At 32.6% G+C, this 18,824-nt stretch overlaps 1 protein-coding gene across 1 annotated transcript in view; it reads right to left on the reverse strand.

The window, feature by feature from the left end:
- The window catches only part of AGPS (alkylglycerone phosphate synthase), a 148,625-nt gene that overhangs the window by 47,514 nt on the left and 82,287 nt on the right, over window positions 1-18,824 (reverse strand). The window contains exon 11 of the mRNA XM_036253444.1: window positions 9,233-9,360. Coding sequence (XP_036109337.1) covers window positions 9,233-9,360 — 128 coding nt within the window. The remainder of the gene's footprint in view (window positions 1-9,232; window positions 9,361-18,824) is intronic.

Genomic DNA, 18,824 nt, shown 5'->3' on the forward strand with positions numbered 1-18,824 from the left:
GCTGAGATTTATGGAAATAACTCAAAAGAATCAAACTTAATATACACCTTAATTGTGTGTTGTAACATTTTTGCTGTTACCTGCTTTCAATTAGACAAATACTTGTTAAAACAATTCCTAATACACATTTCACCCAACAAAATGACTAGTTAGATTTTTATTTTGAATACTATAAAACTTATTTACTCAGCTTTGATAATAAAGGCAAGATAATTCAATCTTTATAAGAAAAATCACTGCTAAATCTAAAGAAATATTAGGTAACTATATATATATACATTTATATATATACACATATATACATGTATACATACATATATATGGCATAATAATAACCTATTGCCTTACGTATTACAGAATCCTAGGTTGCCAGCATGTTTACATATGTCTTTATTTATTATAAGAAACAACCCTATCAAGGTAGCAGTTCCCCATTTTACAGGTGAGGACTCAAGAAACAGATTTAAAAGAATTCTCATTTATCCCATGACTATTAAATAGTAAAGAGAGAACTAGAACCAAGCTGTTCTGACACTAGATGAGCAATATTTCATACACACCACACAGCCTCCCCAAAACATCACTTACAATACACACACACACACACACACACACACACACAGCTTTAAAGTCATATTTATGACAAAAAATTACATGAAAATTATTTGATATTTCCTGATCTCATTAAAAGCATATAGTTATAAAATAAAAAATTCTACTACCTGAGTCATGTCTAATATTGGTACAAAGATATCTTGGTAGTTGTGTTAATGCTTCTAAAAATGTTACTAGTTTCCAAAATACCAACAGAAAACCAATTGTCCTAAAATGTTTTTATTAAAATGGGTATATCAACTTCTGACAAAACACATGAAGCCTGATTAAACCAGGTTTCTTTTCTTCATAAAACAGAGTATCATATAGATATTTACATGTTTTGGCTTAAGCATACCAGTAAACTATGAGAAAGAACTCAGAGCCATTCTGTCATTATGTTTTTTCCTTTATATCCCTATGCCTAAGACAATGTCTGATATGTGATTGTCTGCCATTATTTTTTAAAAATTCATTTAAATTCCTATCAGCAACTTGTAGATTCCATCTACTACTGCCACCCAGTTTCTACTTCACCTGTATCTATAGCAGGTGTTATTAATGAAAACAACCACATAGGCATACATACATCAGAAAATGGGGGAAAGTATATGACAATTAGTATGGTAAATGTTTGGTGGAATTCAATGTCTGAAACAACTAAAACACAATATGCAGGCCTTGACAAAAATCTTAGTTTGGCAACACTATTCATAAAATACATCTTGGGGATAAGTGGAATAAACTGATTACAGAATAAATATTAGATGGCATTAAGAAATTACTGCTGATTTTCTTAGACAGGATAACAGGACTGTGGTTAGAAAGGAGAACACCTTTTTTATAGACTGCCACACAAAGTCTCCAAGTTAATTTCAAATGATCCAGAAAACAGAGCAAAAAGTTAACAATTGTTGAATATACAAGATGAGCATATAGGTGATCAAAGCACTAGTCTTTCAAAGTTTCTGTATGCTTAAATTTTACAAATTAAAAGTTGGAAATATAAATAAGAAAGCTTTAGGTCATGTACTACATATAGCAATTGATATTCAATTATATTGAACATGATTTTAAGTTGACAGCTGAGTAACATAAACTACTCAGTCATTCACTGTTTCTACTTACACTAAGGTAAAGTAGATGGTTACAGACTTGTATTATCTAAAAACAATAAAAAGCTAAAGAAATTTTTTGTATCTAGATAATATTTAGTTTTCAACACTGACTTTTAAAAATTATCCAAATCAAATCAACACCTTTATTAAGTCTCGTGTTATAATAGTGCTTCATATTTTTTAAAAGTCAGTAAATGGAGTTTTTCAGTTATCACAAGTAAATTCTCAAGTAAAGCACTCAAATTAAAAAACAGCATCTAGATTGCTTTAAGATCCTCTGGAAACTGATAATTTGTAAACCACTGTATATCATTCTAAAAATACAAAGCAGAAAAAGTTTCTTAGAATTTTAAATTAAAAGTTGTCACTACACAGCTAATTAAACAGAAGTTCCTATCAAAAGACCAAAACAATGTTACTATAAATTAAAAAGACAACCTTCTGGGTTACTATGCCTATAGTTAAGATTAGGTTATGTTTCAATTGCTATGAAAACTAATTTGGTAGGTTAAAAAAAACCCCTCTAAACATTTCCTTTAAAAGTCAGACATCACAAATTCTGAGAATCTGAGCTCTAAATTCATTCCCATGCTTTAAGAATATTCCATAGATTAGGAAAGGGGGAAAAGGGTCCTTGATTTAAAGTGACCCCTGGTGGTAGGTGATCAGAACTAACCTGAGAGGGACTATTTTCACCAAGTTCAATGGAGAGTTCATGATACATTAAAGATATTAAAAAAAAAAAAAAATACTTAAACAAAAATTGCTTACTCAAACTAAAGTTAATGAAATAATTTATTTCTTTCCTACTATGATTAATTTGGCCTTACTAGTATCTCTAATATCACCTGACTTGGACCTAAATGTATTTATACTTAGTAAATAGTCTGAAAAGATATGAGAAACTGATTATGGATTAATAAAGAAATATAAATTTTTTGCTTTAACAGAAGAAGAAATAAATAACCACACTGGCCTCAAAGCATGCATATAAGACTGACTAAGTCAATTGCTGGCAATTTCTTCCCTTTAATGATGTTACAAACAGGAATTCATTTAAATATGTAACCTAGAAAGAAAAAAAAAACCACTCTGATTAGTCTTATTAACTTAGAATTCTCTGAACTTAAAAAGCAATAAATTTCTCAATCTAATCATTTTTCCAAGTAGTTCCTGTAAGAAACACATCAAAAGATTTTTGCAAAATTTGTTTTTATAAAGCCAAGTCATATCTCTTTCTTGCCACAGAGAAAATCACAACTTGCACTTCAGATGACACACATTACATTCAAAAGGTCTTTTAACACATTTTAAATGTGTGCAAGATTTCTACTGTTCTGACTTCATAAGGATAAACCATAAAATATAAGCACTAGATGGTAGTCCTGTATCTCTGGTACCATAGTTAAGGAATGAATCATCTCTGCATGGAAAAGATTTGTTTCTTCAAGTAGTAAAACAAACTTTCTGTGCAGATTCTAGAGCAGCCCAAATTTCTGAGTCATAAGACTATTGTGGAGATAGTCTACTAATCTCATACTCTATCAGAAGCCAATGCTTCAAAGCCAAACCCCTTGTACATAGCTATAGACAAATTTAAACACTTTAAAATGTATCATAATAGGCAACAACCTTGTGATTATTAGAAGACAGGAACCATGTCTACTTAACTTACATAATATCCATTGTACTGTGTTGGATATAAAGTTAAGACCATACTATTTCACACAGAAGACACAATAAAATATAAAAGTTAAAAAGAATATATGAAAGAAGAGAATTTTATTAAATGCAAATTTCTAGATATAAAAGCTTAAAGTGTAGGTAGAATTACTTCTTCTCACTAATAAATCAGAATTGGTAACAGATGAAATCATACAATATTTAAGGCTACTGGTATAACTGGTCCTATTTGAAATTACACACTGGCTTACTAATAGGGAGTCTACAACACTGTAAACAACAAGAACTTTTTGAAATGAAAATTATCTCTTATCTCTTGATTTTAAAGAATAAAATAATATATATGATAGAGTAGATACTTCCCTCTTTTTATACTGAGGGAATGGCCAAAAGTTAATGCCAAACAGTCTCCTAGTCATAATTTTACATTTTCAGCTTAGTAAAGGTACAATGACTTGTTCTGAGTAGCTTCTGGTCAAGAACATGTCTTACAACTGTCCTCAAGTTTAACATATTTTGCTGGATCACACAGTAAATCCAATTAATCAAACATATGGCTAGGTTATTCTCTCTGCTTCACAGGGAGAAAAATATAATTATAGAAAATGATTTAAAATAACAATTACATTTTAAACATGTAACAAATTATTTCTAAGAATTATGACTGAATACAAAAAAAGTTTTAATTGTTATATAATATAAATGCTCCTCTTAACTCCTTTCCATTTATTTTAACCCCTGCAGGATAAATCAAGTTGAAAACAGAACAATTCAGAATTAAGGTATATAACACGCTGAGGTGTCAGACAGAAATTTCTTCCCAATTTATGGTCTACACTCACTAGAAAAAAAAACCACTATATCAGTCTTAAATTATTTAAAATAAAAGTGATGGTAGGTAGAAAGGGCCACCCCTTGTCAAAAGGTAATGATAGAAAAAGCTGCCTTTTAATCTATAATTCTAAAAACCTAGTTCTCATACTGAGATAGTTTTTAGAGTAATACATACTAATCCATGCCACACATAAGTGTTTCCTCTTAATGGAACAAATGTTCATCTCTCAATACCATAGGGTATAACTCCTAAGTTTTTATTGGGGGAGAGAAAAAAAACCGAACTTCAAAAATTGCTTTTGAGCTTGCTTCAACACTGTTTTCCCTTCAAGTCATTTTTAAACAAATAAAAGAATAATAAAATATTATATCTGACACTGATCTTATGATTAAAAAACACAATTTTTTCCCTTTGGAGAGGCTTTAGTAGGAAATCTACTTTCTGAGAAAGTCTTAAAAGTCACTTACCCTTCTACTGAGTAAAGGTGGAGACTGTACTGGATTGCCTCTTATGAGATAAAATCACATTAATCTTCCATTAAATCTTCCTTTCTATCTCCTCACAAGGTAGTGAAGTATTGGAAGAGGACAATTCCTCACATAGACAAAGATCAGATGAGAGAGACCTTAGCAGAATCCTTCCGCTGACAGTATAAGGTTGCTCAATTTATTTCCTTCAGTAAGAACAGTGATGAAAATACACACAGAGCCCACTTTGCTATTTGTGAACAATCACATATGCTCCTTTCCAAAAGATATTCATCCAAAATAGTTTCCCATTTCAAAAGCAACTTCAATCTGAAAATACTGCAAAAATGGAAGTGCTATGAAATGACAGTGAGGAATTACAAGCAGCCAACTCATTATTCAATCAGGAATTTGGCACAATCATAAAACATGTACCGTCTATTTTAATGGATCTTAATTCCTCTACTATCAGCTGAAATTCCAAATCACAAATTGAACAATGACTAGTGCCAAAACCTGGTAATTTTCTCAATTTTTCTGCCTGAGACTACTGTTACAAAGCAGGGAAGCACATAAAGGAACATTCTTAATGTGAGATTTGTACATTCTATAAACTAATATGTAAATGTCTGTATGCCATAATGCTAGCATTTACCCGTTTCCAGGGACGTAAACAAGAATGCCTCTCTACATGTGCACTATAATAGAAGTAAAATATGTAGGCTCCCCAAACAGTGAGGTAACTAAATTGTTTCATTTATAACAGCAATACCTAAGAATAAAATATTATCTATCTAGGCTTTTTAATCAGTTTCAGTAAGGCAAACTTTCTAGTCACATGGTATTTATCTGTTAAAATTATCTATTATTGCCCTGGCCAGTGTGGCTAAGTGGTTGGAGAATCAGCTCAAGCACTGAAGGATCCTGAGTTCTATTCCCAATCAAGGGCACTTAACCTGGGTTGCAGGTTCAATCCCCGGCCCAGTTAGGCGCTTTTGAGAAGCAATCAATCGATGTTTCTCTCTCTCTCTTTCCCTCCCGCCCTCCTTTCCTCTCTCTCTAAAAATCAATGGAAAAAATATCCTCAGGTGAGGATTAACAAAAAAGTCTATTATTAAGAAAAAGAACACAAATAATTGAAACTATAGATTAGAAAAGAGCTTTCTTTTTTATCTGCTTTTTATCATCAGGGTGGCACTTTCTATCAATCATCACCTTTATATATTCCAAGATAATTCAACATAGTTTTTTTGTGTAGTGACTTTAGATTATGGTCACTGTGTGAATATTCAAACAACTTTTTAAAGCAAATTTAAAAACAATTTTTACTGGCTTATGCAAAGATGAAGGAAAATTTCATTCCCTGCTTTTCATTAGCACATGCAGTTCTTCTGTTACTTTCTATCAGGACATATTAAATTGTAACAAAAACTACATCAGATTGTATCAATTATTTATGTTTAAGTCCAACATTTCCACTGTAATGCAATTATAAACTTCAGATTTTTATATACTAGTACATTATTTCTCAATAATGAAGCCTAGATATATTTACATGGGAGTATTTGAAATGTGAAAAAGCAAATGGAGCACTCAGGAACACATAAACTATGTCTACCTTTACTCCAAAGATCATATAACACTAAATCTGTGTTCCACAGAGCGGAGATACTGTGCAGGGGCAGAGTTGGCCAATATAGACGGAATGTGACCTCATTGAGATATTCTGTTAAAAATACATACAAATCAGACTAATTTTATAAATTATATAATTATTTTTTTAATCTAATTTCACATTTGTTTATTTTGCTATAAAATATGGAGGCAATATTGGTCAATTAAAAAAGGTATTCAAAATTTGAACAAGAGAGCCCTGGCCGGTTTGGCTCAGCGGTTGGAGCGTCGGCCTGCGGTACAGAGAGACCCGGGTTCGGTTCCCGCTAAGGGCACGTACCTCGGTTGCAGTTTGTCCCCAGCCCTGGTTGGCCGTGCGGGTGGCAGCCACTCGATGTGTCCCTTCACGTCGATGTTTCTCTCTCTCTCTCTTCCTCTCTCTCCCTCCCACTCTATCTGAACAAAAAATGGAAAAATGTCCTCGGGTGAGGATAAAAAAAAAAAAAAAAAAATTTGAACAAGAGATAATCTGAACGATATATCTTTAATAATAAAGCTTTTTGGGGAAAGTAGTCAAGTTGGACAAAGATAAAAGGTTAATAAAAATAAAAGTATTTAACACAAAGAGAATAAATTAGAATACAAAGTAAAAATACTGGAATAAAAAATTCATTCAATAAGGAAGATTTGACATTAACAAGAAAATATAATCTATTTTTGGAAAATGTTTGGTTTTGTTTAGCTTTCCATTTTTCTAGGTATTAATTCATAGGTAAAACTATAATGTTTTGCAAGTAGCTCTTTTATTTCTTAATACTTGGGGTACCTCAAATTTTTTTCTTGGTAATCCATCTTAGTTTTAGTTGTTTTGTTTTTTTTAACTGAACTTATTGGGATGACAGTGGTTAATAAAATTATATAGGTTTATCCTTGGCCTCGATGTGATGGAAGGTTTTAGCAACAAGTATCAGAACACATTTGAACTTTACTGCTCAGTGCTCAGATATTTACTCCTAAAACTTATCTCCACTCCTCCTTTATTTAATCATTCTACTCTTAAATACTGTTACCACCTCATTATTTTAGCAAACATAGCATAATACTTACAATATATCCCCAAAGTTCTAGTGAATTAGGAGCACTTTCATAAGGATTTCAACTCTTAACATTCACTTATACTTTAACCCCAAAAAGTAACCTGCCACAAGTTCAAGAATGCTCATTCCAAGACTATACTTTTTAAACTCTCCCCCTGCACCTAGGAGTAAGACCAGCAAGATTAAGGGCCCTATGGTTTATTCATGATGGGAGAAGCAATCTAACTGCTAAGTAATTGAAGCTACTTGAAAATTATAAAAATTATCCTTGACAATTGTTAGATTAGGTGGTAAGTCCATATAGCTGAAATTACTAAAAGTGAAAAACTATCAGAAAGAATGAGTGTCTAAAAAAGCAAGACTGAATGTATGGAATAAAGAGCACTGAAAATGATAAAACGTGGGTAAATATAACTTTTTTTGTTTATTTTAAATTTCTTTCAAACATTGATAGTGGTTCTCTTGGGATAGTTGGAAGATAGGACTCTTCACTACTTTCCACTTCAGTACCTTACAAAGTCTACAATAAATATAGAGTACTTGCTAGATAAAATTCCTTTCCCTCATCAGATTCTCCTTCCGCTCTGCTCTGAAAAACTGAAAGATAACCTATCATAGGTCACATTAGAAAACTCCCTTGCCCTCAAGATTCTAGTTCAGTATAGTGGAAGTATTAAAGAACTCCAGGAGTATGGAGAAAACAAGAAGAAGCTGAAGTATATTCCCTTAACTTACCCCTGTTAGGAAATGTTGAAAAATAAATTTTTCACAAATCATTGTAGTTCAAACAATGAATCAAATACCTAAAGCAATGCAAGAATTTTCACACTGATACAATGAACTAAATACAGAAATAAAATTACTTTTCATTATCTAGTCTTTTAAAATGCTTGACAATATATCCTTTTTTTAAGAAGGAAGGAAGGCCCGACTGAAGTGGCTCAGTGGATTAGAGCATCTTCCCACGCACTGGAAGGTGTGGGTTGGATTCCAGGTCAGGACACATACCTGGGTTGCAGGTTCAATCCTGTGCAGGAGGCAACTCATTGAAGTCTCTCTCTCTCTCTCTCTCTCTCTCTCTCTCTCTCTCTCTGTCTCTGTCTCTCTCTCCCTCCCCTTCCCTTCCTCCCTCCCTCCCTCCCTTCCTTCCACTCTCTAAAATCAATGGAAAAAAATATTCTCAGTTGAGGATTTAAAGAAAAAAAAAGGGGGGAAGGAGAAAAAAAAGGGAATTCTTTTACTTATTCTTAAATATATTATATTATGCTATACTATATTATAATACTTAATTTAAGCTATAGATTAGGTAACAGTATAAAACAAAGTAGGGTCTAGTAGCAGCACATTCTAAGAATTGATAAAGCTTGACTACCTTTATATCATTTCTAAATTTCTGGGCCATTAAATATTCAGCCATTTATTTTAATTTCAACAAATGTCTTAAGAAAAATTAAATATTGTTTCAATTCATTACAAACATCTTACCCAAAAATAACTTAAGAAAACATAACATTAAATAAAAGGCAAAGTCATCAGAAGCCATCAACCCAAGTATATATCTTACCTTGGCTTAAAATTGTACAGCACTCTTTAAACCAAGAAATAGGTATATAATAATTTTTTTAAAGTAGCAGCTGCACTTAAAGGGATGGTTTTACAACATTACTTTTCATATAGGACTGGGTAAAAACCACAAATATAACACAATAAAATATGAAAATTATATGTGACATATCAAAATAAATTATGCAGATTTTTAAAATATACGTATGTAAGTGTGGATTTGGGTTCCTTGTGTTTTTTTGTTTGTTTGTTTGTTTTTACCTGTTTTGCAATTTCTCTTAAACAGGCTACTCCTTGTTCAAAATTAGGGAAAGCTACTGAGCCATACTTTTGATATTCAGGGACTGGTCTGATTTTTATTGTAGCTTCTGTTATCACACCAAGAGTTCCTGAAAAAGAAGGGGGAATAATCCAATATATCACATGCCAATTTTCTAAATCATATTTAAATCTATTTTATCTATTTATTCAATCAATTTATTCTATTATTCATATTTAAATCTATTTAATCTATTCTGTGGGAATAATGGCTACTCAAGTTTTTCACGAAAAACTAAGCAAATTTTCTAATTTCTAAAAAAGATTTTAGAATACATTTTTCTTGCTTATATATAAATATTTTTAAACATTTTTAGGTAAATTTTCTCCAAGAAGGTTATTTTAAGCAGTTTTAAAAGTATCACAACTTACTAAAAGAAAAACATATTTGAAAAGCAACAGGTTTTTATATCTCATATACATTCACACAAAAATATATTTTTATATTTGTGCCTATTTTTACTGTGAGAACAATTTATTGGGGGGGGGGGATTAACTTTCCATGAGAACTTAAGATGACAGAAGAAATTAGAGGGACTATTACACCTTGCCTTTCTTCCTAAGAATTCATATGAAGAAAAGACAAAGGCAAGGGAGGTGCACCTTGTATGAATAAAAACAAAACACAGATATTTCAGAGACAAAACTTATCGTAAGTTCATAGCACAAGAGGACTACCAATGAAACAAATGTTACTTTCTTTATTACATGAAGGAGTGGGTGACAAATCAGAAAGAAAATAAACAAGTTAAATACAACTACCTGACCAAAATATCTACGCTAAAATATTTGAAGAGACATAGTTAAAAACAATTGTATTCACAAGCCAACCTTTTCAAATCAGTGGTTTCTACAAATGGTAGAAATTTAACAGTATTAGTAAACTGCTTGCAAATAAAAAAAAAAATCTTTGAAATTGTAGAACTTAATTACAACACTAGACATAAATGAAAAGTATCCCAAAAATCAAAGCTTCCAATAAATTTATAATACATCTAAAATAAAATGTCAAAATACAACACAAGATTAAAAATTATTAAGTCCATAAAAAGTACATTATGTTAGATCATAATACGTTCATCACATACTATAAATTTCCTACTGAGATAGCATATATGGCCCTATTAATGACTTATAAAATCACAAAGCTCTACATGTCTGGCCCAATTAATATTTGAATAAAAAAAAGATCTTGTACATTTTAAAAGATAACAAAAGTGACTAGACTTTATTTTATTTTGGCTTCTTTTTTGAGATATAATTCACTGACCATAAAATTCACCCATTTAAAGTATAAATTCAAGGGTTTTTAGTATATTCACAGATATATGCAACTATCACCATAATCTAAGTTTAGAATACTTTCATCACTCCAAAAAAAGAAACCTATGAAACAATCATTCTCCATCCTGCCAACCCTCCAAACCCTCCCACATCTGAGCCCTAGACAACCACCAATCTATTTTCTCTCTAAATTTTCCTATTCTGGACATTGCATATAATGGAGTCTTAAAATATGTGGTCTTCTGTAACTGGCTCCTTTTATTTAGATAATGTTTTCAAGGTTCAACTATGTTATAGCATGTATTATGTACTTCATTCCTTTATAATTGCTGAATATCCACTGTATGAAATAACTCATTTTGTTTATCCATTCATCAGTTGATGGACATTTGGGCTTCTACTTTTTCTTTCTTAGTAGTTAACCAGTTTACTATAAAAGGACACAACTCAGGAGGAGCCAGATGGAAGAGATGCACAGGGCAAACTATAGGGGAAGGGGTGAAATTTCCATGCTTTCTCCAGATATAACACCATCCCAGCACTTCCATGTGTTCACTAACCTGGAAACTCTCTGAAATCCCTATTCTAGGAATTTTTATGGAGGTTTCGTCATAGCCATGATCATTTAAGCCATTGGCCATTGGTGACTAATTCAATGTCCAGCCTCTCTTACCTCCCCAGAGATCAGGGGGTAGTACTGAAAGTTTCATAGGTTTCCATTTTTTGGCTGCTTTGAATAATGCTACTATGAATGTACATGTACAGGTTACTGTGTGGACATATGTATTCCCTTATTTTGGAAATGTAGAAGGAGACTTTCTTAATTTCAAGATAATTTTTTATCCTATTCCAAGTAACACTGAGCCCTCAGCTACCTTTGACTGAGGCTGTTTCAGGTGAGTGCAGCCAAAAGGCTGGGGGGCAGAAAGAGAGGCTCGCTTCTTGCGCCCAGCCTTAACTGGTGGAACAGCGACTCTACTTTGAGTGGTACACTAATACTGGGGTCCCAATCACCATGGTCCTGGCTAGTAAAAGGCTAGTAACTTACCAGGAAAAACAAACCTAGAAGACCTACTTTCCTTCCTCCTTCCTCCCAGCGCCTAGCTCTTAAAGCAGGGGTGTCCTCAAAGAAAATAATTCAATTGTTCCCTCCTGCCCCCACACCTTCAGAGCCATAGCTCAAAAGAATTTGCCTGAGGGGAGATACATGCCATAAGACAGCTTCTAATTGTTTTCCAAAGGAAATTATTTTATTTGCAACAGAGCATGGAGAAGTTCAGTGGTCAATGACTTGATGAATCATGCTTATAAACTCTGTAACATAGCAGAGAATATGGTAAATAAAAGGTAATTGGGAAGACATAGGTAAACTTAGAGATGGAAGCAAAACTTCTGGTCAGCTAGTTTGCCTGGGTAGAAACAGTGGGGATACTGGAAGTCCTGCCTAGAGTAATCAGGCAAGAATAAAAAAGGTATGAAAATTGGAAAGGAAGAAGTAATACTACCTCTATTTGCAGATGACATGGTTTTATACATAGAAAATCCTAAAGACTCAACAAAACGCTCTTAGAACTAATCAATAAATTCAGTATAGTTACAAGTTACAAAATTAACACACAAAATTCAATAGAGTTTGTATACACTAACAATAAATTTTATGAAAAAGAAATAAATTGATACCATTTATAACAGCATCAAAAACAATAAAATACTTAAAAATCAATGTAACCAGGGAAGTAAAAGATACCTACTCTGAAAACTGTAAGACACTGATGAAAGAAATAAAAGATACAAATATAGTAAATAGAAAGGTATCCCATGTTCACATATTGGAAGAATGAATACTGTTGACATGTCAATACTAGCAAAAGCCACCTATAGATTCAATGCAATCCCTATCAAAATTCCAATAGTTTTCTTTACAGCAATAGAAAATAAAAATAAAAACACTCCTAAAATTTATAGTGCTGGAAATCACAAAAGACCCTGAACAGCCAAAGAAATCCTAAACTGGAGGTGTCATACTTCCTGGTTTCAAGCTATACTATAAAACTATAGTAATCAGAACAGTATGGTACTGGCATAAAAATAGAACAATGGCACAGAATACAGAGCCCAGAAATAAACCCAAGTATATACTGTCAATCAATATTTGACAAGGTAGCCAAGAACAAACAATGAGGAAACGTCTTTAATAAGTGGTGCTGGGAAAATTGGATATTCACATGTTAAAAGAATGAAACTTGACCCCTATCTTACACCACCCCAAAAAATTACCTCAAAATGAATTAAAGACTTAAATATAAGACCTGAAACCATAAAACTCCTAGAAGAAAATATAGGAAAAAAGCTACTTGATACAAATCTTGGTAATAATTTTTTAGAAATCACCTAAAGGACAAGCAATAAAATCAAAACAAACAAGTGGTACATATATTCTTTCTGAATGGTGTTTCAGGCTTCTTAGGGTATATTCCTAGACGTGGGATCACTGGGTCAAATGGAAGTTCAATTTTTAACTTTCTGAGGTTACACCATAGTGTTTCCCATAGTGGCTGCACCAGTCTGTATTCCCACCAGCAGTGTACTAGAGTCCCCTTTTCTCCACACTCTCGCCAGGACCTGTTGTTTCATGATTTGTTGATGGCACCCATTTTAACAGGTGTGAGGTGATACCTCATTGTTGTTTTAATTTGCATCTCTCTGATGATTATGACAATGAGCATTTCTTCATATGTCTCTTGGCCATTTGTATGTCCTGTTTGGAGAGGTGCCTCTTTAGGTCCTCTGCCCATTTTTTAATTACATTCTTTGTCTTCCTTTTGTTGAGTTGTATGAGTACTCTATATATTTTGGACATTAACCCATTATCTGATGTATTGTTGACAATATGCTCTCCTATATAATGGGTTTCCTTTCCATTTTGATGGTTGCTTCTTCTGCTGTGCAGAAGCTTTTTAGTTTGATGTAGTCCCATGTGTTCATATATGTACCCCTATGTTCATAGCAGCACTATTTACAATTGCTAAGATCTGTAAACAGCCCAAATGTCCCAATAGATGAGTGGATAAAAAAGCTGTGGTACATATATACAATGGAATATTATGCAGCTGTAAGAAAGAAAGATCTCTTATCCTTTGAGATGACATGGAGGGACCTGGAGAGTATTATCCTAAGCAAAACAAGCCAATCAGAAAAAGACAAATATCACATGATCTCACTTATTTGTGGAATATAATGAACAAAACAAGCTGATGAACAAAATAGACCCAACGACGTAGAAGTAGGGTACAGACTGACAAACCTCAGAAGAGGAGGTCAGGGGGAGGGAAGAGATAAACCACAGAACTTATATGCAAGTATGCATAACCATGGACAGAGACAACAATGCTGGGGGCTGGGGACTGAGGGGGGGGGGGATCAGGAGGAGGGTGTCAATGGGGAGGAGAAATATCTGTAACAAAAATAAATTAATAAAAAATTAAAAATAAAAAGACAAACAAGTGGGACTACATCAAACTAAAAAGTTTCTGCACAGCAAAAGAAATCATCAACAAAGTGAAAAGACAATATACAGTATATGCTTATATATAGCAACTTGTTTACTATGGGCAAGGGAGATGCCTGAAAGGGAGAGGAGGCAGATTTTCCCCTGTATATTCTTCAGTTTCTCCTGAATTTTGTACACGTCTGTACATATTTTAATTTTGTACATGTAACTACTTATATATATAAACTTTTATATATATATGTATACACACACACATATATGCACACACACACCTTCACATTAACAGTTTCTTTAAAATTTTAATTCTATATCAAAATTCTAAGGTACTGGTAAGAAGTGACCATGCCTTAAATTTCTGTATACCCAAATTGCCTCATATGTATAGTAGGCATTTTAAAGTAGTAAAACCCAGCATAAAACTATAAGAGAGATTTAAAAAAAATAAAAATAAAAAATAGTAAAATAAGACTATGCATTATTGCAAGGTGAATGAAATAACCAGAGAAAGTCTGTCTAACTATCCAGCTATGAGTTATGCAGGGAAGTCCCACTGTGAAACCAAAATACATCTAGGATCAAAATGCAGACTGTTGATAGAGGGCATTTTCCATTAAGACTTATATTTAAACTAAACCAATCAAAATAGATACATCTAAATTCACTTCATCAAAAGCCTCATTTTTAAGGTTTTATCATATTTATTATTTTGCTCTGAGCATATTATGTCAGTGGAGTGATATATAACACTTGATTACCTATAACTTGATATATAAGATTATATATTACTTGATTATATGCACATTATACCACTATTTTTATCCTCTTAATGTATTTTTATACATAACTGCATAGCAATATGACAAAATAGAGACTAATATGCCATTCACTTTTCTTTAATAAAAAATGTTACAATAAATTTTATAATTTTTAAATATGTTCTTAAGAAAATTAAATGCTTTAATTGTTATGTAATATAAAATGCAAGTATTTGCTTGAAATAAATAAAATCTTTCGTAATTTGAAAATATACTTTCAGGTGACTTCAGGACTAAGAAGAATAGCAATCATTTGATTCTGACTCCTCTCCCTCTATTTTCCCCCCCAAAAAACATAAAAATCAACAAGAAAAACAAATAAAAACACACAGGAACTAAACCTTCAGTATTAATAAGAGACAAAAAACAAAACAAAACACTATGACTTCTAATTACCTATTAAGATAAAAAACAAACAAACAAACAAACAAACCTTTTACAGCCTTCCAGATGCTACAAAACTTGTAAGAGCAGAAAGTAACAGGAGGCTTTAAAGATTGCATGAGAAAAAGTAGAGAGTAGACAGGACTCGGAGGAAGCACAGCAGATAAAATCAATCCCAGAATACAAAAGTGCAATAGAAATGCCAAAACATTATACAGGGCTTGGCAATCCATAGCCTTGGCTGTATGGATTTGAAAATGGTTTGAAAATGGGAGGAACCAGAAATGGCAGCCTTGAGGAAACAAGGTTAGTATCTTCAGGAGAACATCATACTTTGAGAAGTTTAATACTCCTTGGAGACAAAGCAGTGAAGAAAAAGAACAAAATAAAAATGAAAAAGTATAGATCTCAGAGAAATGAAAGAGAGACAAGACATGCCATGTTTTCTCCCCCCCAAAACCACCATCATCCATAAAACAAAGAGCACAAGAGGGTAGAAGTGACAGGAAAAAAAACACCTCACTCTCAAACTAGGAATCCTTTCCAAGTAACAAACAGGAACAGAGAAAAGCAGACAAAATCCATAAAAACCTACTGCAAAAAGTCAGAAAATGCCAACAAAAGCTTTTCTGTGGGTAAAAAGCATCCCCTCCCCAAACCAACCACAATCCTAAACAAACTGTAACACATTTCAAACTGAATTAAAAATTATCAGGCAAGCATTTGGGGATATGAAAAAACACCTAAATCAAAAATATGAAAACTAATAACATAAGTGGGCAAAAAACAAGAGATGACCAAACTCAGGAAAGAAATAGAACAGCAGCAACAACAAGAACAAAACATTAAAAAAAATGAAGGCTAAGTTATAAGGTATCCAAAAGAAAACAGAGAACAGATTCAAATGAAAACTTAATAAAGGGCAATGAAGAAAGACAGAAAAATAACCAAGAGAATGAAAATGAAATAAAAATACAAGTCAAGAAAAAGGATCAGAGAAAAAGTGGTTAAAATGGAAAACAAGCAAAGAAACTCAGATATATGTATAATTGGTGTCCTTGAAAAAGAAAAATCAATACAAGGAAGGAAAAAAACTAATATTTAACATTACAATAAAAAAAAGTTTTCACAAATAAGGTCTGAATATACACACAAAAAGGGCCCATTGGGTACCAGAGCAAAATGACATAGGGCAATGAACTCGGAGTTGTAAAAGCAGTAAATTTTAACAAGAAGCAAAATATTCTCAGGGCCTCCAGCCAAAAAGAAGAAACAAGCTACAAAGGCAAGAAAACTGGCATCAGATTCCTTTAAAACAACAGACTAAACCAAACCAACAATGGGGCAGCATTTTCAAAAAACAAAGGAAATGTGACCTAAGGATATTACATCTACTCAAGGTGTCCTGCAAATATCAAGGCCTTAGAAAAAGTTTAGAACATTCCAGAACTCCTGGGATATAAAACTGTGCCTCTCCTGAGGAATCTAGTAAAGGATACGCTTTATTTAACCAAAAGATGACTAATAAAACTACAAAAAAAGAACCGATAGGAAGCATTTCATCTATTTCATCCTACAGAAAAGGTTAAAAGGTAGGTCCATCATGGGTTTTTTTTTGTTTGTTTTTTTAATGTACTTTTAACCATTTTTCAAATAAAAGAGCAAATCATTGTAAGATACTAAACTCCATATACAGGAAAAGAATGCAAAGCATCTCAAATGCTTTGACTTTATCATAATTTTCATTATATTGATCATGTTAGAGCATTTAAAATAAAAAGCTGCTTGTTAAAATAATTATGAGAAATCCATAACACAAAACAAGACAAAAAACATTAAACGTAAAGAGGTTAGTCACATGTGTAACTTTGCAGGATAGGGGAAAATAAGTTTTTTAATGATAATGCTTTCAAGATTGTCCTCAAATGATATAACTGCAACTAAAGAAAAATATTTTTAAAGCCCAAGGAAAAATTTATGATTCACATTTAAGGCAGGAGGTTTATTGTTTAGATAGGTCAAAACAGCAGATAAAAATACATTTTATAAAGAATATAATTTCACATAAAATGACTTTCTCAATCATGCTGTCTCCTCGCCTATATTCTGATGACTCTACATCCACATACATACAGAAATGGGGATAAAGACCATAAACACACTTGTAAAGATTGTTAATGCCAAAATAATAAACAGTCACAATAGTAATAAATTTAACATTTACTGAGTACTTACTACATACTTTTAAACTGCTTAGCATAATCTCATTTAATCCTGACAAAAGCTTATGAAGATGACTACTTTATTATCCCCATATTACAGAAAGGACATTGGGCATAGAAAATTACCTAATTTACACAAAGTCACAGAACCGTAAGTGGTGAAACTAGGATTGAAATCCAGATCTGATAGACATCATAGGTCATGCTCTTAAATCATTATCACATTCTGCATGTTTATAATAAAATCTTATTAAACTATAATAATTTACCCTAGAACATGTTCTCATAAACCACATTTCTTTGCATATTTATTATAACAATAAGTTTGTCTTCCTTAAATTTATTCAATAATTGACTAGAGGGAGGCAGTCCAGTCTCTTAAAGTTCAAACTATTTTAAAAGCATAAAGACCATGTTATCTCTCTAACCACCCTATAATGTCTACCACTCTGCCCTTAGACCTGCTTGTCCACTCCACCCTACAATTAAATCTTATGTCCCCATTATACTGAAAAACTGACAGCTTCATAAAACATGGTTCTTTCTCATTTCTAAGCCTGCCCACATGAAGTTTTCTCTGCAGGGCAAGTCCCTCCCACCTTATTCCTCAACCCTGTCAGAAATTATTTTCCCCTTATCAACTCTCAAGGACCACTTTAGTCATGGCTTCTCTAGGGAAGTCTTCCTAATACCCATTAACATGACCTTTTGTCTATATTTTTGCAGTGTGTACTTCTATCGTAGAATTTATCATACTATATTATAATGGTTTATCATTACCCATGTCCTGAGTGTGCCAGCACAATATCATTACCCATGTCCTGAGTGTGCTAGCAACCAGAATTTTTAAAATGCTAATCAATGGAATTTAAAATATGTCTGAAGTGGTTACTTGAAAGATAATTTATATTTATCAGTTTTAATACCTAATTGTTATTCAACTTGATATCTAATGACAAAAAGTTATATACTTTTAGTTAACTTTTAGCTGATGCAATACTATAAAAAGTTATAAATAATATTTATTAGCGAACTGTATTATTTAAAAAAATTAAACATTTTATTTTTCTCATTAAAACTGTTCTGTTTTTCCTTAGAAGAGTATACTGATCAGAAAAGAAGTAAGAACAAACTTGAAAAACAAACAAAAACTCAGACACAGGCAACAGTGTGGTGGTTACTAGAGAGAAGCAGGGTGGGAGGGTAGCAAAGAGTAAAGGGGGTCAACTATCCGGTAACAGAAGGAGACTTGACTTTGGGTGGTGGGGACACAATGCATATACAGATAATGTGTCATAGAACTGTACACTTGAAACCCA

The sequence above is a fragment of the Molossus molossus genome, unplaced genomic scaffold (genome assembly GCF_014108415.1).
Source record: "Molossus molossus isolate mMolMol1 unplaced genomic scaffold, mMolMol1.p scaffold_m16_p_11, whole genome shotgun sequence".
NCBI classification, from domain to species: Eukaryota; Metazoa; Chordata; class Mammalia; order Chiroptera; family Molossidae; genus Molossus; species Molossus molossus.